The 24,896-nt window shown below is 44.3% G+C and overlaps 1 protein-coding gene and 1 long non-coding RNA gene across 2 annotated transcripts in view; both read right to left on the reverse strand.

Moving 5' to 3' along the window:
- Nucleotides 1-4,424: 4,424 nt before the first annotated feature.
- Nucleotides 4,425-8,661, reverse strand: LOC144094690 (U-scoloptoxin(18)-Er1a-like). The gene is made up of 3 exons (XM_077628609.1): nucleotides 8,479-8,661; nucleotides 7,458-7,650; nucleotides 4,425-4,576 (listed from the first exon to the last, which is right to left on the reverse strand). Exons 1-3 carry the CDS (start codon nucleotides 8,578-8,580, stop codon nucleotides 4,545-4,547), a joined length of 327 nt encoding a protein of 108 aa, XP_077484735.1. The 5' UTR covers nucleotides 8,581-8,661; the 3' UTR covers nucleotides 4,425-4,544.
- A 10,507-nt stretch (nucleotides 8,662-19,168) lies between these two features.
- LOC144094691 (uncharacterized) overlaps nucleotides 19,169-24,896 on the reverse strand; it is a 64,903-nt gene continuing 59,175 nt past the window's right edge. Inside the window, exons 2-3 of the long non-coding RNA XR_013306544.1 lie at nucleotides 21,794-22,009; nucleotides 19,169-19,230 (exon numbers count right to left, since the gene is read on the reverse strand). This is a non-coding gene — a long non-coding RNA (uncharacterized LOC144094691). The remainder of the gene's footprint in view (nucleotides 19,231-21,793; nucleotides 22,010-24,896) is intronic.

Genomic DNA, 24,896 nt, shown 5'->3' on the forward strand with positions numbered 1-24,896 from the left:
CTGCCCAGATCACGCTTCGGGTGCGCAGGTTTCGCTATGCATTCGTACGCGTAAGTTTAGGCCATACTTTGTTTCTTTTGTACGCTGCACTCACGAGAGGTGTAATAGCTTTAGGAAGCTTTTTTCACACCCGTACGGTGTGTGAACGTAGTCGGGCCTAACGCCCGCAGAATGTCAAAGACGACTTCCAGCGCTCAAGGTGTCACGCTGATCGAGCTGTGCTTTAGGAAAACCCGCACAGCGGGACAAACATTTGTTCTTCGGGACCTCCAGACAAGGAGTCCCGATCTCTTCAGTTCTATTCACCACATGTTTAAAGGAGGTATTCACAGAAGTGGACAGGGATGAGTTGCTGATAAAAGCTCACGGAGAATAGCTTAGCAGTGTCCGATTTTTGATGATATTGCCTTGGTAAGTAACTCAAGGCACGAATCGCAATGCATTATCAATGACTTAAACAAAGCATAACGGTGGATCCAAAAATGAATATGCAGAAAAGTAAAGTAATGCTCAACAGTCTGTGAAGGGAACAGCACATTGTGATAGGCAGCGCTGATTTAGAAGTGGTAAGAGAACACAACTACTTAGGGCACGTAGTGATCGCAGACTGGGACCACGAGAATGAAATAATTAAACTGAAAATGGTGGGAAGTGCATTTGGTAGGGGCTTTGGTAGGAATTTTGTATGTAAAGAAAAATCATAGGTGTGAAGTTAAAAGGAAGAGAAGAGAGCGGGTCAAGGAACAAACACGTGCTGTCATGCCAGTCCAGATGAAGAAATAATGAAGATGAAGAGTGCGCGTTGTTGGTCGAGTAGGTCGGACATACTTAAGCAAGGAAAATGCGCAAAAAGACAGGGACGATGCGCCCATCTTTGTGTTCTTCTCGTTCCTGTTTTGTTTTTTATTTTGCGTATTTCCCTTGCTTAAATGGAGATCAAGAAGACATGTAGGTAACCGATGGTCGTTAAGGGTAACCGACTGGATTCCGACTGGATTCAGAGTATAGCAGTTGGGCGTGAGAAAGTCAGGTGGGAGGATGATATATCTGAGGGGATAACACGATGAAGCTCGGACAGGACTAGGTTCGTTGGAGAGATATGGGAGGACCCTTTGTCCTCCAGTGGATGTGTTCAAGCTGATGATGATAGCAGACTCTGACAAGCTATGCCTTTTCGTCCTCCAAATCTCTGATCAAAAATTACTCAGTGCTGAGTGATGTCAGCGCGCGTTTAATAACCCAAAGTGGTCTAAATTATTCCGGATCCCTCTATTATGGTGTCCCTCATAGTTCATGCGTGCCTTCGGGACGTTAAAACCCACATTTTACAATATGTCATTTCGCACGGAATGTGCAATATCTGAAAAAAAAACTGATTACAGTACAATCTACTGAATTCAAAAACACAAACTCTCGTCTGAGTTTTGAGGAACTGGAGAGAGATTCTTCCTTGTTGATGTTTTCATCGACAATTTTTTTTGTGATCAATCTGTTCACACGTGCGCTGCTCAGAGGGCATGCAGACGAGGTCTTTGTTTCCTTTGGTTTGAGTGCGACTAGGTCTCGGAGTGCCACGCTCAACACAAATCAGCGGGCGAAAGCACGAAACCACATCCACCTAACGCCACCGCAGAAGTATACCTGGAAACTTGGGGTGGCATCTTCATGCCCCTAGCGACGGCGGAGGGCGCAACTCCCAAAGAAAAGCTTCCTCTGCTTCCGCGGCGAATGCGAAGGCCGTAACACTAAGTGCGGCGACTATCGCTAGGCGTCACTACTGGTCAACGAGCGAAACTCCAAGGCAGGATACATCGGCAGGGATCAACTCAATGTTTCCGTTAATAGCGGATCGCTCAAGCAGTAGAGGAATTTATCGGTTTTGCTGAGGCGTTACAGCAAAGAATGAAGAGCCGCAACTCTTGTCTCCCCAAGAGGTTTTGAAGAACCACGTTGCGCATTCGAAAGAGACAAACACAGGAAAAGGCGAAGAAGTCGAAAAGAGAGCAAAAAAGCACTTAAAAGCAATGCACCAACTAGCCCCCCCAACAAGTTCTTCTAAACTACCCCAAGAGGTTATTCAGAAATTGTGGAGTGGACGCGGCGCCCAAAAAGTAAAGCCGGCGCCGGCCGCGTTTCGATGAAGGCGAAACGCTGAGGCGCCCGTGTGCTGTTCGATGTCATTGCACGTTAAAGATCCACAGGTGGTCGAAATTATTCCGGAGGCCTCCACTACGGCACCCCTTTCTTCCTTTGTTCTTCCATTCTCTCCGTTATACCTTCCTTTAAGGCGCGGTTCAGGTGTCCCCTCGATATGTGAGACAGATACTGTGGCATTCCCTTTCCCCAAAAACCAATTTTCAATTTCATTCATCTTGAAAGGGGCAGAAACGATCTATCGCCGAATCGTCGTACCGTATCGAACGTCCCATACGTGGCGCTGGACTGTTTTCCACTGCGTGAACATTTTGACTCTTATTTCACGGGGAGTAATTTTCAGCTCTATCCGTCTAATTACGCATGATAAATGACGACGCTTGGCATGAGGCTTCTCTCTTGATGTGAAGCAGCTCTTGCGTAAGGCGCTCTGCCTTACAGAAATGTAGAGTTACAGGCGACGGTTATGAATTTTCGCTCTTGGCCAGCAGTGTGGTATCGTTGCGCTTGACGGCATGTAAAGAATAAAGCAGCACCATATCTTATCATCCACTCCTGTCGAAGCAATCTCTTAAGGAAACAGCGCTCGCCCCACGCCGCTGGCACAGTGATTTTTTCCATTTCGTTGGCCAAGAATGAAAAAAGTTATCACCGTCGCCTGCAACCACACCTTCTTGTTAGGGCGGAAAGGCATACCCAACAGCTGCGTCTCACCAGGGAGGAGCCTCATGCGGAGTGCCGCAGTCTCGCATGCGTATTTACATGGTTTGGGCTAAAATTTGATGCATGCATACAGAGGACACAGGCGCGTTACTAAATCTGCGCATGGTTTGAAGCTGTTTAATGTCCCCAAGCGACTTAGGCTATGAGGAGCGCCGTAGTGGAGGACACCGGGTAATTTAGAACACCCGGGGTTCATTAAAGTGCAGTGACATCGCACAGACCTGTAGCATTTCGCCTCCACAGAAATGCGACCGCCGCCACCAGGATCGAGCCCGCGTCTTTCTGGACAGCGGCTTGAGCAACATAACCACTGAGCCACCGTGGCGGCTGGTAAAAGTGTTCAAATTATAATAGTCTCAATACCGCTGCCTCGAAGTATTTAATATAATTATGTACGCTAATGGAAATCAATAAACATTTTAAGAATGAATTTTAGTTAGTTACTCAAGTTACGATCAATATTTTCATCATTCTTTATGTGCACCCGGCCGCGTAGCACGTTTACAGCAATTACATACCCGTAGTGCTCTTGATATTTTTTTTTAAATTCTTCGTCTTATTCTCAACATCCTGTATAGGTGCACATTCCTTAGACTCCACTGTACTTTCTCCTTGCCCCTTGCATGCCTATTTTCACGCTGTTCATCGTTCTACCGATCCGTTTATTCCCAATGGGCACAGATCTGATGCTCGCGATAAATGCTGCAGATTCTGCCGTCAGCCTCCACAGTTTTTTTTTTTAAATCTGCTTTATCTTTATGTAACTAAGCCAATATCTCCTCCACCATGCCCGAGTGAAACAATCGATCGTGAATTCTGGGGACCGGCAGACACAGCTGTCGCGAATGATTGCGGCTGCGGGATTAGAACGTGGGCATCAAAAAAGTTTTGCGAAAGTCGTTATTACTATGCACCTAAATATAGTTAGTGACGATTACCGAAAACTAAAGTGCTTCACAAGCCACAGTAACAGGGCAGCAGAAATAGCTCCAATAGGAAAATATTTTCTGCTCATTAGATTCTTCGTTTTAGTCCATGCACATTACTGTAGAGAGCAAATCACGCTGAGAATTCTTATCGGCGTCGACACAAGTTAAAAAGAAACTTATGAAATCAAATATATACTGCGGACGTACATCTTACCCCTGATGTTGTTAAAAGTAAAATAGCCAAATTAAGTTTACGTTTTTGGCAATGCGAAAACGGAAGCTTCTGTAGTGTACTCTTCTAGGCGCTAACACAACTCTCAAGATGCCCAGATCAAGGGACTGATATAACAAATATTTCGTGCCCTTCTCTCAATACTACTTGTTCGAGGTGTTACCACAACAGCTGCACCTTTGGCGATGTGTCAGTATGGTAGTGACCAGGCAACCGATGTCTTTCATGCTGAAGTGATCCCTCGATAATGTTTTACGTTGTTTTTCTCCATCCCTAACATCGCGAATTAACTGCGGCAGGGGTTTGTTGCACCACCAGAGGATTGCGTGGCGTAGTCAATTTGACGCAACAGTAAAAAGTCATCTACGTTGTCAAAAAGTGCTCACTTGAGAAACACAGCTCATTTATTTCTCTGTTCGCTTCAGGTCCTTCGGTAAATGCGAGCCGTTCAGTGTCCGTACCCTCGATCTTGAGGCAGTCTTCGATGTCTTCAGGAAAGCTCAAGTCTATGGACAGTAGCCGTTGTCTCCGCAGAGGCCTTCAAAGAAGACAGGAAAGCAGGTTAATGCCTGAGGAAAACGGAAGCAATAGCAATGAAAGGTTTTGAAACGAAATTTATTTTCTGATGCATATATACAGCTTTCCTCAAAACTGTCTGACGCACATGGTTTGTTGTTGACTAGGAAATTTCATGTTGATAATCAGCGATACATACGGTATCATATTTACACCAAAATACTGGGCTAAAGACCAGTGTATAAAGTGTAATTACAATAACAATACTGCACCATTATCTACCATACGACTGGCTTGTTCTTGGCACTACAGCACTAATACCCCAAAAGTGTCAATGGCAAAAAAAGGTAGCTAGGGCTGCATTATACCTCGTGCAAGTCTTATATGATAAAAAGAGCCGTCATATGAAGAACCTAATTACTGATTGAAATTTCGGAAGCAGATATTTAGGCATCCCTAAGGTCGACAACTTAAGAACTGATCGCTTATGTTTCAAAATTTCGTACCAGACGTGGAATACAGATTCTCATGTTAGCCATGGTTAAACGTAGTTTTAACGATGATCACTCTGTACGAACAGCAAAGGAGCGCCATGAGAGAATTTTCAAGTCGGTACGCTGTTTTAATGTCACTTGAAACGAATAATATTTCGTAGATCTAGCTTCATTTCGCCATTTCTCCATGACATGCCGTAAGGTATAATGTTATTCGCGAATAATAACAGTAACATTCGGCGAAGAAAAATATAAGTAGAAAAACGCAACGTACTTGCAGATTGCTTTAAACTTTCACGTGGGCATTATGTTGGCTCCATAGGCTTCGCCTATTTAGCGAAGCGTACAATGCTGACCTTGCGCAGCTACTGTGTCCTTGCAGCTGATGTTCACGCCTGCTTGCTAATGGAATCGAAAGTAACACCTTTATCGGACAGGCGGTGCTAGATCTAGTGTTTTTTTTTACTTCTTTAAGCCCCATATATGCCTTAAAACGCAGGAAATAAGTTAGTTTACCTTCGATGGTGTAGAGATAATCAAAGTGCGTTACTTGCATTTATTGCCAATCCGGGGTTGTGTGAATGCATTTGATTAGAATTCATATGCAAATATGAGCTCCACAAACTGATTGTAATCCCAACATCATCCGAAGCAAATGTGTATTCCCGCTATCGGACGAGTATTGAATCAGCAGCCCGAGTAGTTCAATGCGAATGTCAATAAATCACTCAATGTGAGAAAGGTATTAAATCTTGAACCATCATTTTCTTGTTTTTTCAATGTCACCTTGCAAATCGCAAGCAAGCGTTAAATAAAATTATTCTAGCAAAGCTGTGTTCAGCGCACGTATTTGAACATCTACCCTCTTCCTTCAGTGCGTCCTTTGCATTTCTGAAGCTCTGACGTGAAATGTAATGCCATTGTAAACAATGCGGACAAATTGTTGGCGCCAGCTTGTGGTGCTCATCGCTGATTTAGATGCCTTCTCTTTGTATCGTCTTTTTAATGCTGGTTAGGCTAACGACAACTGACAACACGCTAGAGTTATCATAACCGACGAGACATAAGAAATGTCACCCCTTCATGCGATAAGCTGGCGCGAGGGTCAATAGTGTCGCTAAAAAAGATTTCCTATACCTAATCTTACTAATAAATATAAAGCATTGAATCAGTAATTATATTGAAATTAAATAAAGACAAGCAAGTGGTAAAAATCGGTCTCGCAGAGACTACCCTGCAACATAAAGGCTTATTCCTAATTTATTTTGAAAGGTTAGAAAATTGTGTACCAAAATCTCCACATTTATCATGTACGTAGATGCTTACAGGAATGCGCTTTTGTCATCGTGTGACCGGCTGCAATATCAGCGCTTTTAATAAAGGATAAAAGAAAAAAAAGCAAAGTTGTCTTTATCCGGCTGCTTGCGCTACGCGAAAAAAACAATGGCTGACGTTGATAAACACGTCAGTGGTCGGACCGGTCTAGTTCCGCTGATATCGAAGGTGAGCGATAAGTGTGACCCAGGAGCTGCCGCGCCCTGCATTCTTTACTACACTAAAGCCCGCAGGGTTTCTTGAAAAGGCGAGGAAAGCATGGCAAAAGAGTTTTGTTCTGGAATATTGTGCTTTGTTTGTCTGCCACACGCATCCGTTTAATAGAGCAATACGCCATAGTGGTGACGTAGAAAAGTTGCGTAGAAAAACTCAGCAGAAAAGACACAGCACTTCAATTGTGTTCTCAAGTTCCTGCTCTGCTGTGCTTGCTCTTCTGCATTTTATGAATCACGTATGACCTAGGCTGGATGCTTGGAAGAAGGTTTGCTCCGTGCAGCTTGGCATAGCTGATGGAAGGCAATTACCTCACTGATTTAGTCAGTCTCCTGAGAGAAGTTTCGAGTATTATCCTTGAAGAACACGTGAGAAATGTACACGACGGCACAGAAGAGTGCATTGTATTATAAGACGAGCTATTGGCATACACAGATTTACGAGTCCAAATGGCTTCAATCCCTGCCTATGCCATGTGATATGCGACTTCATTAGGTTTTCCTTTTTTGCTTGCTTGCAGTGTTGCCAAATACTACTGTCTGTTGCAAGCAATGTAAGTGCTTTTTGCGCACCTGAGCATGAGCACTCCGTCTGGCTAAAGCATAAGCAGAGAAAAAGAACATTTTTTTTACCTTATCAAAAATGTTACAAGACAGCAACATAGCACAGACGTCAAATACAAAAAGAGATATCCGCGCTAGCAATAGGCACCCTACCCTCGTTTTGAACTAACAATGAACCGGTTGTCTAGTCACAGAGCCATAAATCTCGCCACGACTACGAACGTAACTCGTAGAGCATAAAGGACATGAGACTGCGCTTATGGGTTAAACGAAGATCGCAGAGTCCAACTGCTCTCACCGATGCGGCAGGGGCAGCCGCCGATGAAGGTACCGCCCTTGATCTGCTCATCACTGCAGCGCTCTCCGGATTCTGCGTAGCGGCGGCACTGCCTTGGGCTGCCGGCCTGGTCGCCGTCGGCGAACACGGTGGCACAGCAGCGGGACTTGCACTCGGAACTCACCAGGCAAGCCGCGCCCAGTTCCAAGCTCCGCTAGAGAAACGGGTGTGCAGAGAGGTGTTGGCAGAGAAATGTTGCCAGAGGATTGTCGGTCGACATTTCATTGCCCCGAAAGTGCACAGCAGACAATGAGCACCGTTGGCAAAGACTGAGGCCTTTTATGCAAACTTACACAAGTTCCCGCCTCTCCCCTCCTTTACCCTTCATTGGTGATCACCGACGCAGAACGTCAATGTAATTAATTCGGTCCTATTTTTATTCCCCACACAAATTTTACGTTTACCCCTCGCAAACAGCTCTTGTGATAACACAGAGGCCCGCAATTCGCTTCCCTATTGGCTAGCATTTCGATTCCAAATCTCAAGCGTGCTGTAATATTCAATCTTATCTTAGTGAAATAATGCAATAGATCAAAAGTAAGCGCCCGAAAAAGGGTGACTGAGTGAGGTGATTTATTTCGATACGGGTGAGAGAGCTATTTCACATTTTTTTTAGATATTCAATACAGCACGATACGTTTCCAACAGGGAAGACAAAAGAGAAGGCAATGCTTATAGATTAAGTAAAGGCCATAGGCTCACTGTAACTAGGCGTACAATAGAAACGGAATTCTATCGCTGCTTTGCATTTAGCTTACTCTATGCTGATTTTATGCAGTATTTCCGAAACCCTGACCTACTACCGCTGCAGTTGACTTGTTGCACAAAAGTTTTGATGCAGAGTACTTCAGCCTCGAATCCGACTATTCTTGAACACCTAGCAAACAGCAAACATAGGGTCTCCCCAACCCTGTGAACCACCCATCTACATTTACAAAAGGGTGAGTTGTTTATGGACGTTTTGCGAAGCTGAAAAGTTTACCTTCGGCAGCGGCAGTACGGGGACCTGCCCGATGTCTTCATCGGCCGACACCGCAGCGACGACGACTACCAGCAGGGCAACGGTCGCAACCACCTTGATCATTTTGCTCCGTGTATGCGGCAGCTATACCGGGGAAACAGGAAAGCCAAAAGAACTCTGCACCGCTGAACGATGAGAACAAAGAATAAGCCAGGCGGCGTCCTCACTTATAGCTGAGTTCGCTATCACGTGTTCGAAGTATCACACCTGCGCCCATAGGTTGATAGCACTTTATCGCCGTGAACATAGGGCATCCCACCTGCCAGGAGGGCTGCGACGTGACAGCGCAGCCTGCATTGCCGTATGCACAGGCAAAGACGTAATTCGTTACGCCATTATGAGACAACATCATAATAAAAAAACGCTGACGTTCGGGCGTCACACCCAAGGTCGGTTGTGGAACCGGTGTGCAAGCTTTTTTCTCCGTATAACTTGAAATGCTTCTGACAGGGCCGCGTACATAGAGTATCAGGGATAAAATTCCTGGAAAAACGTCCCGCTGATAAAGTGCGGTGTGCTATTGTGATAGTGATAGTGATAGTATGTTTTGACGTCAACGCCACCATCGCCTTGATGACTGCTGCATCAATAGCACGCAATGCTCAGATTATTAGTTGCGTCATTATAAGAGAATCCATTATATAAAGCTGCCAACAGGAGTGGCGCGAAAACAAAAAGAAAATTACATCACGTCACCCACCTACGTCAAGCTGCCGCGAAATGTGGCTAAGGTAGAAATGAGAATAACGAAGCGAATTGGGGACAGAAATTATGAATCACGCATGCAGTGGGAGACAGCTGTCACAGGAAGCTTTCTCAGGAACGTGTCGGTTGTCGCTGCTTTGCTGACATCGTCTTCCAATCAAACCTTCACGGCGCTGACATTACTCTGTTAACAAGGGATTTCAGGTTTTCCTGAGGTAATCCTCTTCTTTTTTTCAGCAACCCGACGTGGTGGCTCAAAGGCCCCGGCGTTAGGCTGCTGAGGCTAAGTGAATGAACCTCAGGTGGCCGAAGTTAACGGAAGCCCTCCAAAACGCTGACTCTCGTAGGCTTGTGAATCTTGACAGAGTTAAAGTTCGCATATTCCACTATACTTTAAAAAGAAACTCGGTGTAATCTATTCAATTACGCAATTTCTGTAAAACTGATTCCCTCAATATTAAGAAAACAGAAACTATACTTCCGAATTTGACGTTAATGAACAATATTCCAGGTGTCCTAGAAAGACTGGAAATCTCTGTATGAACCATGAGGTTCAAGAAGGATGTTAAAACACTGTTTTTTTTTCCTCTTTTACACGTACAACGTCCTGCTGTACATGAATCTTCTTTTTTTTAAGAGTGTTGTGCAAAATCATTGGGGTGTATTATTCTTTTGAGGAGTTATTTAATCATGTTTTCAAAGAATGCAGTACTTCTCTTCGTGTTTGTTGTTGAGTGCACAAACGCTTTGCGTGCTGAAGCTCTATTCATACAAGAATATAGCCTTTTTGTCACAGCATGTGAGGTATTTGCTAATCTCAAAGGGCAGACAACGCCTGTACGCGGAGACTGTAATTGATTGCTCAATTTACAACCTATAGAACACTTATAATCGTCCATGAACCTAAATCGTGCATGCGTGAAGGTTGCAAGGTGATGTAAAAGGCAGGCTGCGGAGCTATTCACAATTGTTGACTCTATACAAAGAGGAACCGATGACGATAAGATTGGAAACGACACAGACATGTAGGAAGGCACTTGACAATAGGTCAGGCTCACCCCCATATATTTGAATACTGATTTCGAAACCGGATAACTTACCCCGGTGCGGGAACGTTGCACTCGAGCTGTAGTTGTAATTTCGAAAAGGACGCTGCTCTCTTGATAGTTTGCAGATGTATTTTTTTTTCTAACATATGCCCTATCAGTCGTAGTCAGGTAGCAGAAATGACTCGGATTGTGGTGATGCGGGTGGGGATGCCTTAAATGAAACTGCTGGGCAGTAGCTAGTCTAGTGCGGTCCTTAGTTCGTTTTTTTTATTCTGTAATTAATGCATTGTCTCTTACCTTCCTCACTTCGCTCAGCACATTCGGTTGTGAGTGAAGAGATGCATTTCAGGTGCACTTCCTGACTCTTGTCATACTCGAAATGGGAACAGTGTTGGTCAAACCAACACTGTTCCCACTTCGAGTTACTGATCAATTCGCTCTCGCCCTGTCATAAGCTTGCCGTCCAGGTTAGCTCAATTGGGAGAGCGACTGCTCCGGTGAAGCGGTGGTCCCGGGTTCGAACCCCGGACCAGGATGAATTTTTCTTTCTACGAAGTTTCTGAGAAAGCTGCTTAGCTTTCCTTTGTAGCTGTATGGCTGCGTTCAGGTGGACGCCAATGAGTAATTACTCCCGTATTACAAATTTACTCCACCTTGGGGATTCCCCTAAACATATGACCAAGTGTTTTCTGTTTTCTTTGCTGCATAGAAGTAGTGCCGAAAAGAAAAATATAAGCATTATTACGCCAGAAACACCAGGCCACCATACCCCTGCACGACCTCGCCTTCAAAAACATCAGAAGTCTCGGAAGCGCACACATGCATCCAGATAGCGGAGCCAGCTAGGCGGCTCTTTTAGGGCAACATATAGTCCCCGCCCCAAGGCGCATTGCTCGCGAAACCAAAATTTCGGCGACCATGGCGATTCGGCGTGGAGGTTCATCACGCGGCTTTTCGAGAGACTAAATAGTCCCAGCAACATAAAGAGATCATATGGCACACACAGGTTTTCTCCACAGGCAAAAACGCATACTGTAGGGTGTGATGTCAATGTCCCCCTTAATTTTTTTGTTGTAATATGTCCCAGAAGAACATAGCATCAATGCACAGAATAAAACAATGGTCCATTGTGTCTGGTGTTTTGCACAGGAGGCAATTCACCGTTCATGGCGCAAGCATCTCCTAAGCTTGAAGCCATGCCTTCACAGGCAGCGTGGATGTGTGCGGTTTTAAGAATGTTTCATCAGGCATGTTTTATCAGAAATGTTTTATCAGCTGTGCGTATCAAGCGTCTCAGTGCTCATTTGCCTTTCCTATTCGCACCGACTGGACAAACTCGAGGGTGTGGATGGGGGGGTGGGGGGGGGCTTATGGGGATTCCTTAAGGAAGTTGCTGGCACCTTCAATTTCCTCACTGTGCGCTTTTCTTTAGACTCCATGTATAGCCTCTCCAGAAGGCAGATGACTGAGGCACTTACAGAATATTTGTTTCCTGTACCGCTGTGTCGGCACCCTTTTCTGGAGTTCCTTGACACCAGTGTTTTAAAACGTGTTAGACGAATGTGCATTTCTTCTGGTACGCCAAACCGAAAACAAAACAAACACGCGTATTTTTGTGTTTTTCAATGTAGTCTGACTAAATAGTTCAGCGCCGTCGGCTGAAATCATGAGGTGAAGTTGCGGCTGCGGCTGAATGATTGCCGCTGAAGAATGAAGAAGCACTGAAGCCGCTTGCCTGCTCTCGAGATTTGCCACTGGTGTTCTGAATCTATATGCGCACAGAAGTTTGCACGTCAAGATTTTAAAAATAATTTTCACGGCGCTGGCTGTTTGGCTGTGCTCTTGTGGCGCGCACGGAATTGTCGCTACGTACGGAGCTCCAGCGCAAAACTTGCTCGCATATTGCGCGACGTAGCTTCACAACCGGCCTACAGAGCAGCAAAGGCCAAATTTTACTTCCAACGAAGTCTCGTATACATGTCAACACATCAGGAAGCGTTGGGTGATCAACGGCTCAGCTTTGTTACTCAAGCCGAGAAAGAGTGCAAAAACACGCTGGAAAAAGCGAACACACGCGCTGTGAGCTCTTTCTTTTTTTTTTTACACACTGCTTCATCGTTGGGCAGGCTGTTGTTTTATTGTTCTAGTCTTTTTGCATCTCTGATCACACTTGGCCAGAGCGGAAAGAGAGGCAGTGTAAGATCGGTACTACGTAGGCTTCGTTGTTATCCTGCGATGAAGCTAGCTGTGCATATGTTTCAGGTTTGTGATGATAGCCAGTATTTTTCCTTTCAGTTTTTCTCATGCAGTTTCTACGCCAATGCGTAATCTCAAAGTATGCGCGAAGGTCGATTGCGCTAACTTAATAGCAATCAACTCACCCATCTAAACACTTGAAATAACAAGAATTTGCATTCAGTTCCTATTCAGTTGCAAACCGAGACCCCAAAAAACAGCGCTTGCTGCCGTAACATGGTTCATTTGCCCGATGTTTCGGCTCCCGGTTTCCGGACGGCCCGCTACTTCTAAACCGACACTGGTTGCTGCGCGGTCCCAACTCGTGAAGCACTTGTTCCAGTGCCATGAATGATATACGAGTTGAAAATTCAGTGTGGCAAAGCAAAGCCCAGCGTTTACCTCCATCCTGCCAGCGGAAAATAGTGTCTTTCCATCCCAGCCTTAGTAAAATTCTCCGACAGCCATGTTCGCAGCAAAATCCAGCGCGAAAAACATACTGGTTTTAGCGTGAAAACGATGGAGAACACTGTTTTTTTGCAATAGGGGACGTCACTGCTTATAACATCAGAGCCGTGTTAAACTCCAGTGCACCAAGCGAAAAGGCTGCTTCTTGCAAACGGTACCCAACAGCGAACCATATTCCGGCCATTTAAGAGGTTGTAGAAAAGTTCCTCCACGTTCCTGCCCCATAGGTGAGTACCGGTAGGATAGATCTGTTGTATACCTATGTCCTTAAGGGTAACAGACTGGATTTCAAGAGAAGAGCAGCGCAGCAGGGGGCGGCAGATGGTTACGTCGACGGATAAGATTAAGATTCCTGGGGATAGTGCGGCCGCAGCAGGCACAGGACAGGGTTAAGTGGAGAGATATGAGAGAGGTCTTTGTTCTGCAGTGGGTGTAGTCAGACTCATAGTGATGATGATAAAATGCTCTAAATATGACAGTCTTTGGATATCCTCTTAAGATGCGAGCAAGTGTTCGGTTTGGCAGCGCATGGTAATCAAAATCTATCTGTCCAGTCTGGACGTAAACGACGTCCAGTCTAGTGCTTAACGTTCAGTCTTTACGACATGCCTCGTAACGCGCTCAAATTTCGCATTTCGTCCCCATCAAAACGCGCCTGGCGCGGCGGGGGTTTGATCTCGCAACGACGCGTTCAACAGCAGATCATCTCATCCGCGTTTCGAACATGGCGCTGGAATTATATATAAATAACCTACAACACTTACACAGGGAACCCTTATTTGGCAACATCGCAAAATACCAATTATAAAGAGTACCAGAAACTGCAAGCAGAGGGTTACGGGTTTCATTATTTGTTTTTTTTTTTTGCAACATGATACTGCGAGAAAAATCAGAGAAAAAACTCTAGAAACACCTTAAGGGATGCTAGCTACATACCGAAAATAAATATTTTGTTTGGTTTTCAAGAGACCATCATTCCTTTACAAGTTTTCCTGTTTTTTTTTTTTTATGCGGCTAGGCTTCTTCAAATGAGTCGATCAAGCGCATGCGTGGGATAGCGATATTCAAGGGGTTGTCGCTTAAGCCTGAAATTTTTTTGTGCTGTAAACTGTAACCCAGCCCAGTTTTCTACCACTTCATGAAATTCCTCTTCAAGAGCTAATTTTCAAGGTTATTTCAACACCAACATCAGTGAAGAATTACGCATTGTTCAAATCACTACTCCGCATGTCCTCGCTATGAAACGACTTACGTCACTCGATGAAATTTTTCGTTGCAGGCGGCGAAAGCGTTGCCGTGTCAACTCAAGATAAGATAGCTGCGTAGACTAAATTGCAAGTAGTCCATCCATGGCAGGTTGACTCAAATTGTCAGTGTTCTTCTTTCGATAGCAGATATCTTAAAAGCTTCAATAAGACACGGCTGTGCCTGAATAGGGGCATCCAGACATAGAAAGGCGAACAATCAGCGTAACAGTGTGACGGAAAGCAATAGGTGTTTATGTAGAACGACCGACTTTGGCAGCTGCTCACACGCGCTAATAGTGAGTTTCCTCTCTGCCATCAGGTGGCTGCAGTTTTATCATTCTTAGTTTTTTTTTTAGAGAACATGTTCAGAATCCATCATATAGTATGTAACAACTGAATTTCTTTTAAAACACTTATATCAGCGCTACCAACGGGCACTACCAATGTGTTTATGAGAAACACTGCACATACTTAGGCCAACGAAAAGTACGAGACAATTAAGTGATGGTTCCTTGATGAAGTCGGAAAGCTTCAGCTAAATAACGGCAATTCTCTTGTTCGTAGTACGACACATCCATCGCAAAACCTTAACGCTATTGACTAAAAACGACGTTCATTTGGGTTTTATTTCCGGGGATAGATAATCCCTTTTCATTTGTTTATATTTTTATGAGAAGCGAACAAGTCGTCTATTTGCAGGAAGCGAGTTTGTACATGACATTTTTGTTCCTTACCACATCCCTCTCTTTCTTCCCTTTCTTCCAGTGCAGGGTAGCCAACTGGGACACCCATCTCGCTAAGCTCCTTGCCTTCTCTCTTTCTCTTTTTCTCTCTCCACTGGATAGAAGGCTTCACTGCCGCAGTATGTCTCAACCACAGACTCTTGCATTCACTTTCTGGACGAAGACAACATCATCGAAGTTAGTTGTAGTGCAGGCGCACTGCGTTGTTACCTAGAAAAAAAAAGGTCAATAGGCTCGAATGTACCCTGTATATAGCTTTCCAACCAGCGAATATGCATTTTAAAGGCTGGATAGCTGTTTTCAAACTGCCGCTGTCCCTCCCATTATGATCGGACCAGCTGAACGCAGCACCCCGGAAAACAGTAAGGCTACACCAAGGTTCGGGGGATTATAAAGGGGCACTATGTTGTTGTTGTTGTTGTTAGCCTATCAAAAGATGGCACATACCCACACTGGGGGATCGGCCAAGAATCGGGTGGCTATTCACCTGAACGCAGTTAAAAAAAGGAAAAGCACGTGGGAGCATAACACCGGTGAATTTTTCGTCATGAACAGAAAAGGGATGAGTGTTTTGTTTTTAAAATTTTAAGAATAATAATATAGAGAGTGATTAAATAGTAATGATTTAGTCAAAATGTAATAATTGATAGAAAAGAAAAGGTTGAAGCACTTAGCAAGGCAGTCGGTGAGATTCTATCAGGAAATTTTGAACAGCGGTGCACTATCTAGGCGCGCGGCGGAATTCTGGCAAGCGCTTTTTTTTTCTTCTCATAGCAAAAGAAGAAACGTAGAAATAATCACTCTAGGTTGGATTAAAAATGTTAGGCTTTTCGGCTTCCGTACAGAAGCCTTGTTCACTCTCATAAAAGGCTTCCGGCAGTGAAACTGCTTCGAAGCCTAAACGTATATTTTGACCTCACCCTTTGACCGGAAATTCTTCATTTCTAGTTTTGGTTTCTGGCAATGCGTTTCTTCGTTTCTGGCAATACGAAAATGAGTAAGACTCCGAATACGCAGAATTCAGAATACGTCCGCTCTCATCAATTGCAAAGGGCACAAAAAAGCGATTCAGTTGTGGATCAGACAGGGAAACTGATGATTTCTGTAGTCTTCTAGTAAAATAAGAACAACCAAACGAGCATTTTCCGTTTCCTTACTGTGCAGGTTTTAAGCAGAGGGCATGTGTCGAGGTCATCCATTCACATTGAAACTGTATTCCATAACAGGATCTTTTGAAAGTAACATAAAAAACCCTACGATTTATGCTTTTTTCTGTTTCCCGCAAATGATCGCACCGAGTGCTGGTGGGAAGAAAAAAGAAGGAAAGAGGAACGCAGAGGCGCACCAGCGAAGTTGGTGTGCATGGCTGTCGCCTCTGACAGCTTCCCACCTCATGAATCACGTTGGCACCCTTGCCTTTCACGTGCGCCAACTGTTTTGAGTCCCATAGGGACATAGTGGCGCTCAGTGAATGAACGTTTGTCATGGCAGTGGAAATGCCGGCAGCTTTTACTTGTAAAAAAGGGACAGGGAATAGTGTGGGCAGGAGAAGCAAGGTCAAGGACAAGCGGAACATCATCCTTTTGAAAAACATACTCTATGATGTTTTGCGAGCGGATGGTAGGACATCGAATAGAGAGACTTGTTTCCTCTGCAATTAAAATAAAATATTCAAAAACAATAAACACGCATTCTCTGCAACCTACTGACGCACAATGAAATGCGAAAACAGTGTCTCAAGCGTAGCAAGCTTGAGATCCCCACCATGCGAGGACGATTTCTACAAGCTTTGGAACAACGAAAATCAACCTGACATCATTGAGTTCTTGTCTTTAAAAGGTTTTTCTTAGCTTTTTTTCCCTTTTTTGTCAAGTTTTCCTTCAACTTGTCTCTGCGATTGTACACAGATTGACTACATCACTGCGCTAAAAATCAATGAACTATGGGCTCGGTGTAGGGCCATTAGTAGAATAGACCGGTTTTGCTGTACCCGCACAAACCTTTTTCATAGTTGTATACTGTTTTAGAAAGAAGTCAACAGCCTTTGAGGCTAATGAAAGCTTAGGAAATGTATTTTTTTTATAATTACGACTTTTCATGGGTAGTGGAGATAATTCAGAAATATTTTAGATACGAGATGATTTAGTAGAAAGTACAAGAAAGGGCTGCTTCTTCTGTTTTGTTAAAAATAATTGCCTGTTAAAACGATATCAATTTTGTCTAGTCATCTAGAAAGCCAGTACGAAAGAAACATTTTATGGCAATCAGACGCGTGCTAATATTGGCGATGAGCACTGTATGACGAGCGCTGGTTGGGTGAAAACACCATCACATTTCAATCTCAACTTATTTATTGCCTGTGCCACTCATGCAAGCTGCACCGGAGTTCCTCGCGCTGTCGGGTCCTCAGGGCATTGGAATTTACTGAAAGCCAGCGCGCGGGTAGTGAATACAGCAGGCCAACAACTTGCAACTGAAACGTCAAAAAGGTGCCTGCAAACTTTTGCTAAAAGTTCCTGCCGAAAAAGTCGGAAAACAATTCAGATGAAACGATCGTGCTACATTGTTTTTATGCAAACTGAATCAAGAATCACCTTTCTTGCAATTTCACGAAACGACGTTTTTCACTGGGGCGAAAAAAATGACTCGCACTTTTCTTTCTATTTAGCTTTCATCGCTTGCTGCTGGCTTAGTCCAGCTACAGCCCATACTTTTTTGACAACTTTGAGATGACAGCTTTCTGGGTAATGAAGTAGCTCCAACGCCCCGAGAAGTCGACATAGAAACAAGCGTAAAACGGCACTGAGAAAGAGGCAGTTATCTTGCACCACTCTGAACGCCACCTTTAGTTATTTTGTCCTGTCAGGCTCAGCGAAGCCCGCAACGGGATATCGCTTCTTAGGCAAAACGACCGCATAACTCACCGCTGAAGACTTGTCAAAGTGCTACGCCCCTCTAGGCTATGATTGCCGAGATTTTCGATCATGTTTCAAGGGGACTCTCTTGCCGTCATTACTAATGGATCAGCAGAGACTAGTTGCGCCAGGACGATTACTTTGGGGATCTGTCTGGTCAGCACTTCCTCTAGCTAGCCGTAATCATTTCATATAACGACTTCATTACTGGGACCTGCAGTTTTCTTAGTCGCTAACCTCAGTTTGTACCATTATCTATATTTTTAGTCCATACACCTCGATCTTTCTCAGTATTTGTTTGCTTTGTTACGCTTTCATACGTGGCTCTCCTTTCGTATTGATAAATTAAAATTTCAGCTGCGTTTATCTTCATTTAAGACAAATTCCACTGCACGAGTAACAACTTTCGTGCCTGCAATTATTCCACGCTCCAGCTGGGATACCAACTGATGGCCGGAGTGTGCATTTACTCTTGATGCGATGCATGGTTGTAACAGGCAGTGCTGTGCGGTACAGAAAACAGCGGAGAGGTTCTCTTGAAAACAAGCGGTGCCTCGCATACCACGAACAAAATCCGGATAACAGAGAATGAGCCCTTCAAATTCATACGGGCGCAAAGTGTCGCAGGGAAAGCATTAATCCTCTTATTGCCACTTACCGAGGATGTTCGCTTAAGAAATTAGTCATTCTTTTCGAGAAGAGTGTTCGCAGCTCTAACAATATACACAAGTTTCGTGCTCGCAGTTCAAATATTCGCACAAGTCATAAGAGTGTAAGACAAGAATGAAAACAAATATGCGCATCCCAGTAATTTCATAGTATTATTATATACCTTAGTGCAGCGCACGGCAAAAGTTGTGCCCCTCAAATTGTCCTTCGTGAGAAACGAGGAGGCTTTTCGTTGTGAGGAAACCGAAATTCTCTTCAGAAATTACATATTTTGGAGGTATAAGTGAATTTCTATTTCTGAATTTCTTATCGTGCATTTCATAAATTATGTTTTTCAAGTCTTTTTGGCAGGCAAGTCAGCCGTTTAGTTCTCTCTAAGCCCCCCCCCCCCCCCCGTTCACATATTTCATTCTCCTACCTAGCCTGATAACTGGCTTCATTTCCATCTCCACATTTATTTTAAACGCCTGATCCTTTGAACCACTGAATACATTGACTCTCACACTAATTTCTTCACAGGATGTTCATAGCTGATATGGTGCAAAGCATAGAAAGCAAGTTATTCTGATATTGCATTTCGCTGTGTGAAAACAAACTTACCCAGTTAATGCATCTCATGACACCGTTACCATGTTCATAGCCGATATCCTTCAACGGCTATGGTAATCTAGAAGTCCCCCTCCTGAAAAAGAATGACTCTCAGTGTCAAGCGCTGTGTACGCCAGTAGAACTGATGCGACGGAGGGTCGCCTGGGGCACTATCGAAGCGGCTCGCTCAGACGGCCCGGCCTCTGCCTGCCGCGGGATCGATGTTGTGCACGGTCCTCAGGGGCATGAAGATAAGTGGTCACGCTCTATTGACCATGCTCCCCTTTGACCCTGTTTGACCCTGGGTTTTGACCCTATGCCACTACGAAGATACGTGCACGTCGTTATCTCGCCCAATGAACGTGTTCTCTCCGCGCACTGCATTTTGTTCCGCTACCACCATACTCCTCGGGCTCCCATGCAGAAAGTTTTCTGCCCTAGCCTTTCATCGATGTTTTGGCTCTCAACATGTTCTGCTCCCATGCTCATTGAACTCAAGTTTCTTCTTCCCATAGTAAGTTGAGAGCAATCTTCTTAATATTTTGGTGTTTTTTTTTAAAGATGAGGCAAGATTTCCTACTGTTTCACCAAAGTTTGTGAATCCAGCATTGTAAGAAAATAAAAATTACGGCCATTACGTTCTCCATTTAACTGCATTGTAGTGAAACGTTATCAGAAGTTTTTTGCAAAGTTATCCGAGTTTTGATTTTTAACTACTGCAGCGCAACAGTCGCCATGTGGTTCGGTTGTCGAGCAGAAATTCGCATTTTCCAGCCCAGCAGCGCGACTCGCCGCATTTTGTTGGAGCCAGAAAGCAAAAGAGCACCCGTTTCGGGAATGCAACGCTGTTTAAAGGGTCCGTGGCACGCAAATTAATCCGAAACCCGCAACTAAGGCTTGTAGCGTAGCCTGTCATTTTTTTTTAATACGCGAAAGTACATAAAACATTACTTTTCTTGTTTTTTTTTCAGGCTATGAAAAACAGTAAGATATTTATACCTAAACAGGAAATTGCTCAGCTTAAAATAACTGACTTCTGGTAGGGAACTGATACCTTCGTCATCGTTGTTAACTTCTTAATTTTTTTTCTCATCATACAAGTGCTCCAGAATAGTACAAACAAGCAGATGTCCAGAAAGATACAGTGATGTCTGAGAGCACAAAGGTTTAAGAAAATGCCTTTTGATTAGAATATCATTCGGTCTTTCTAGAAAGACCAAAAGTTAGAAATAGCTCAATGAAATGCAGCCAGCGTGGTATGCATCAGTTACGCCATAGAGAAGGTCGCATGCAAAGCGCCCGGCCTGAATACCTGACTACTGAGCCAGTTCGTTAAATTTCTGCGTAGAATACGTTACCTTAACTTCGACGACAATCTTCAGAGGGTACGACATGAAAAACAGACCGCTACCCTGCAGTGCGTTCCTATAGCATTTAGATATCTCTACGAACCACGGTCAGCACTACGAGCCTCGTAATGATATTGTTCGTACTACCAGCACAACCACACGAATTCTTGGCTAGCGCCCAAGCAACACTGACTTTCAATGAACGCACTACACAAACAAACCAAAGAAAGCATATGTTGAAATGAGCCTCTTGAAGATGATACGGTCAAAACAGGGAAACAATATGAAGTCAGCGTGAGCACCCATTAATGCACATTTGCTCTCAGTACCAGCTCTATAAGATTCTCACTGGGGCCAAAAAAAAACACGAAACTGGAAGCCGTTTTGAAAATATCGCAGAAACTTGCACTGCAGCTAATCTTATACATTGCCTCTGTTAAGCTTTAATACATTCAGATGATTAACGTTCTAGACGAACCTGCTGATCCCCATCAGGTGACTCAGTTCTGTTGCTCCACGATGCATGAAGTAAGAGTTGTATGCAGCATTGTTTATGCACCAGTCCCGAACCCATAGCGCCCAACTACATTACCCCTAATGACTGGGCCAAAATAAACGCTGCGCACGTACCACAATATCCCAATCGCAACTAAAATGAAGAGCGGAGTGAACATCTGCCAAGTTGGATTAGGAACAGATACCCCCTTCAAGACCATAAGATGTAGGCGCAATACATAGAAGCCAGCTCATGCAGAGGCGAAGGGGACTCGCGGCTGAGGTGCGCTGTCTACTCAATGCGGTATACGCATTCACAGAATTAAGACTCATGCAAGTACAACATCTAGATTAAAGCGTAATTGCCGAAGCAAATGTCGTGTGGTCTCTTACATGAAATTATTGCCCATGCTCACCCTTTCAGATACCGTCTGCAGAAGTTGCCTGCAGAAGAACCTCCACCTAACCACAACACCCTACACTTACTTGAATCTTTGTGTTCTTCGTCGAGACGAAGACTCCTGCTGGCCTGAAAACTTCCCCGCAAACGTGCCTGCTGAAACTACCCTCCCCCCCTCCCCCCCAAACTTCCGTACCGGGTGCCTTAACGCGGTAGACTACACTATCCTGAAGCACGGTAGACTACACTTGTCTGAAACATAGTAGACTACACTATACTCCACCACACCCGTATTCTCACAGCGGAAGGCAAGACTTCTAACCATCAAAAACTTGGAGAAAACTGTGGCGAAAACTTCTAACCGGCTGTAACCCAAACCCCAGGTTGTAACCCAAACCCCAGGCTGTACTTACCTCCATCCTTCCTCTGATCCTTCTCGCACTTGCACCGTGGTGATAGTCTCACCTTTCTTCACATGTTGTGGCAGTGGCGGGTAGTTCCAAATGTACAACCAATACCTAAGGCTTCAGGGGCGGAGAGACATGATGGCCGCTGGCCAACAATGGGCGGTGGGGTGTGCCGCAGCTAGGACGGCTTCCTATGGGACACGGTATTCGGGGTATGACCCTCTGAAACGAAATGAAAACATTCTTTAAACAAATATTCCTCCTTGCCATCGCAGCCATCACCACTGCAATATTCAGCACGGGATCAACGCTAGAAACAAATCTCTGTTTCATTTAGTCCGATGCTGCGTAGCTTCTTTATGAGTTTTCAGAATACTTGCGACGACACAACAGCAAGATCAAAGTAACTGCACTATTTCAAGCAAGGAGCTCAATATTACCCGCAGGTAAGTCACCGCTGGCCGTGCATATACGCACAATTCCTACCAGCTGCCGGTGGTTGAGAATCGCGCAGCCTCGCTCATACCCCGCTCATTCACGATAGAGGAACCAGAAGGACCCTTAGATAATCATTGCGATGTCCAGCCGGGATTAAATCTGTTGTCACGTGCTGTTATCTTTGAAGAAAACATCGAAAAAGTGCTTTCTTCTTTAATTACTAAGCGCTAAAAAGGCTTGAACACGTTCCTACGTCCTCAAAGCCGCATCGTTGTAAAGGCGGCCCACCGTTATTGACCTTCTTTGTTCACATGGAGTTTTATGATTATTGTAGAAATCGACCTGCCATAAATCTGCTGTATTTTATTGTTTCAGCAGATTGAGAAGAATCAACCTTGGTCATTAAACCACTTTTCTGAAACCGCGTTTTCTTATTTCCAGGTACTACTGAATTTTAATGCGAGAGCAAGGAAAGCGAAAGAGTGCACCACTTATAATACCTCTCGATGTTCCACATTGTGAGCCGGCAATGTCCGCCAACAAGGCACTGCATGGTCGGACATAACGTTGTGACTTGTCAGGCTAGTTACTAAGCCTTTTTTCGCACTCGATCTTTTGCCCTCTTCGGTGAAGTGCCAACGGTAATCGTTTTGTTGATGCTCCTCGTGCTTTCAATTTTGGTACATTCATCTCTTCTTCATATTGTCCCCGATAAGCTGAGAAACAGTAGTCTGTACAAAACGCCGCAAGTCTCAATTTATCGCGGTATACGCTTTTTCTTGCGCAAGGGTAAGTAGAAACTTAAGGATTATAAGCGCCAACACAAGTAATTTCTCTTTCCTTCTTCATCCAAATGGCCCCCACATCACAAAAAAAGCAAGAACGTCGTCCACAATGGAGCGATAATATAGATAAACTGAACATGGACGCTTATTTTTTCAACACTAAAGATGGCCTTACATTTTCTTCCATAAGTGAGCACCTGTAGCCGCCTTAACACCCGAAACCGTGACGCATGAATTTTAAAAGTACAGACCCCGATCATATATCATGACTGATATAAAAACTTAAAATCCAGAATAACGTAATCAATGTTTAAAGCGTTTTCTAATTTCCACCTTTTTGCTGGTCGCATGGTTACTATTCTATAATGATGATCAAATAATCGCCTTCTATTTGCTTTTGTTCGCACCCCACTTTTTGATGTAACCCCCTCACATAATACTCTAATTGGAGCATGTGATGTAAGAGGATTATTTCATTTAATTAATAATTAATAATTAATTATTAATGAATTAATAGACACATCAGGTTGTTGTCAGAAAATGCGTACAATATATGAGTAGGCTTCTGTAGAGCGCTTCAGTAATCTGCGCTTCAGAGCTGACTAGAAATTAAGCTGACGACAGCGCAGCGAATCACGAAGTGTATAATGACAGGCGTACCACTAGGAGAATGGAACAGAGCAGAGTGGGTCAGAGAACAAATGTGAGTTAATGTAGCGGCGACAAGCGAGCCGATGGTCCTACGCATTAGATTCCAAGAGAAAGCAAGCCTAACAGGGGGCAGCATAGTCTGTTCGGCGGATGAGACTAGAACGTTGGTGGGAATTAGGTGGCCGCAGCTGCTACACGATGAATTTATTGAAGGATATGGGAGCGCACTTTGTCACAGAGCGAAAGTAGTTAGGCTGATGATGATGATGACGGGGGCTACATTGCTGAAATGCGGTGTAGGTTAGGTGTAGGGTAGCAAATCCGTTCTTACGGTTAACCTTCCTGCCTTTCTTCTTCTTCCTCCTCCTCCGGTGTAGGTTCAGTATGGATTTGCTTGCTTTAGCAAGAGCTGCCAGGTGGTCAGCTCTGAAAATCCTCACCAAATTTTTTTTTTGCCCATCGTAGTTTCTTTTGGTTTGTTTTATGGAGGTATAACTTCCAAAACGACTCAGGTTAAGAGGGACGCCGTAGTGAAGAGCTCCGTAAATTTCAACCACCTGCGGTTGTTTAACGTGCATTGACATCGCACAGTTCATGGGCATCTAGCATTTAGCCTCCATCGAAATGCGACCACCGCGGCCGGGATCGAACCCGCGTCTTTCGGGTCAGCAGGCCAGCGCCATAAGCACTGAGCTACCGCGGTGGCTGGACCATCGTAGTTGTCTCGAGATTAGTTGAGCCCCTTATATTTTATGGGGGATTTTTCTGTTCTTAACTGACGACCAACTTTTCTGTTGAGTGTATGTCCCGGGAAGAGAAGAAACAGAGCGCATTATTTTATTTCGCGACATTTAGGATCTCTTTTCAGCAGCGTGTGAACAGCCAGCAATTGCAGTGGAAGCGGAGAAAAAATATTGTATATCCGGCAGATAGTAATGACAACGAGTGCCTAGTAAAAAGGAATGATTCCTCTGCTGGTAACTATTCTGCTAATTACCATCCGCAGAGTCAGAATGATGTCCTGAAGTCGAAAAGGAAAGCATGCGACCGCCTATTTCATCACATAATGAATTTTAGTCTTTACAGGGCATATACAATTAGTTATTTCGAGAACAAAAATCAACTTAGCGTCATTACCGCTCTCTAAGTGGGCTCTTTGCTTTGAAATCCAGCCAAGCAATCCCCTTCGGAGAAAACAATCGTAGGGCACGCACACTTCTGGCAAAAGATAAGTA

This window comes from Amblyomma americanum, chromosome 6 (genome assembly GCF_052857255.1).
Source record: "Amblyomma americanum isolate KBUSLIRL-KWMA chromosome 6, ASM5285725v1, whole genome shotgun sequence".
NCBI lineage: Eukaryota > Metazoa > Arthropoda > Arachnida > Ixodida > Ixodidae > Amblyomma > Amblyomma americanum.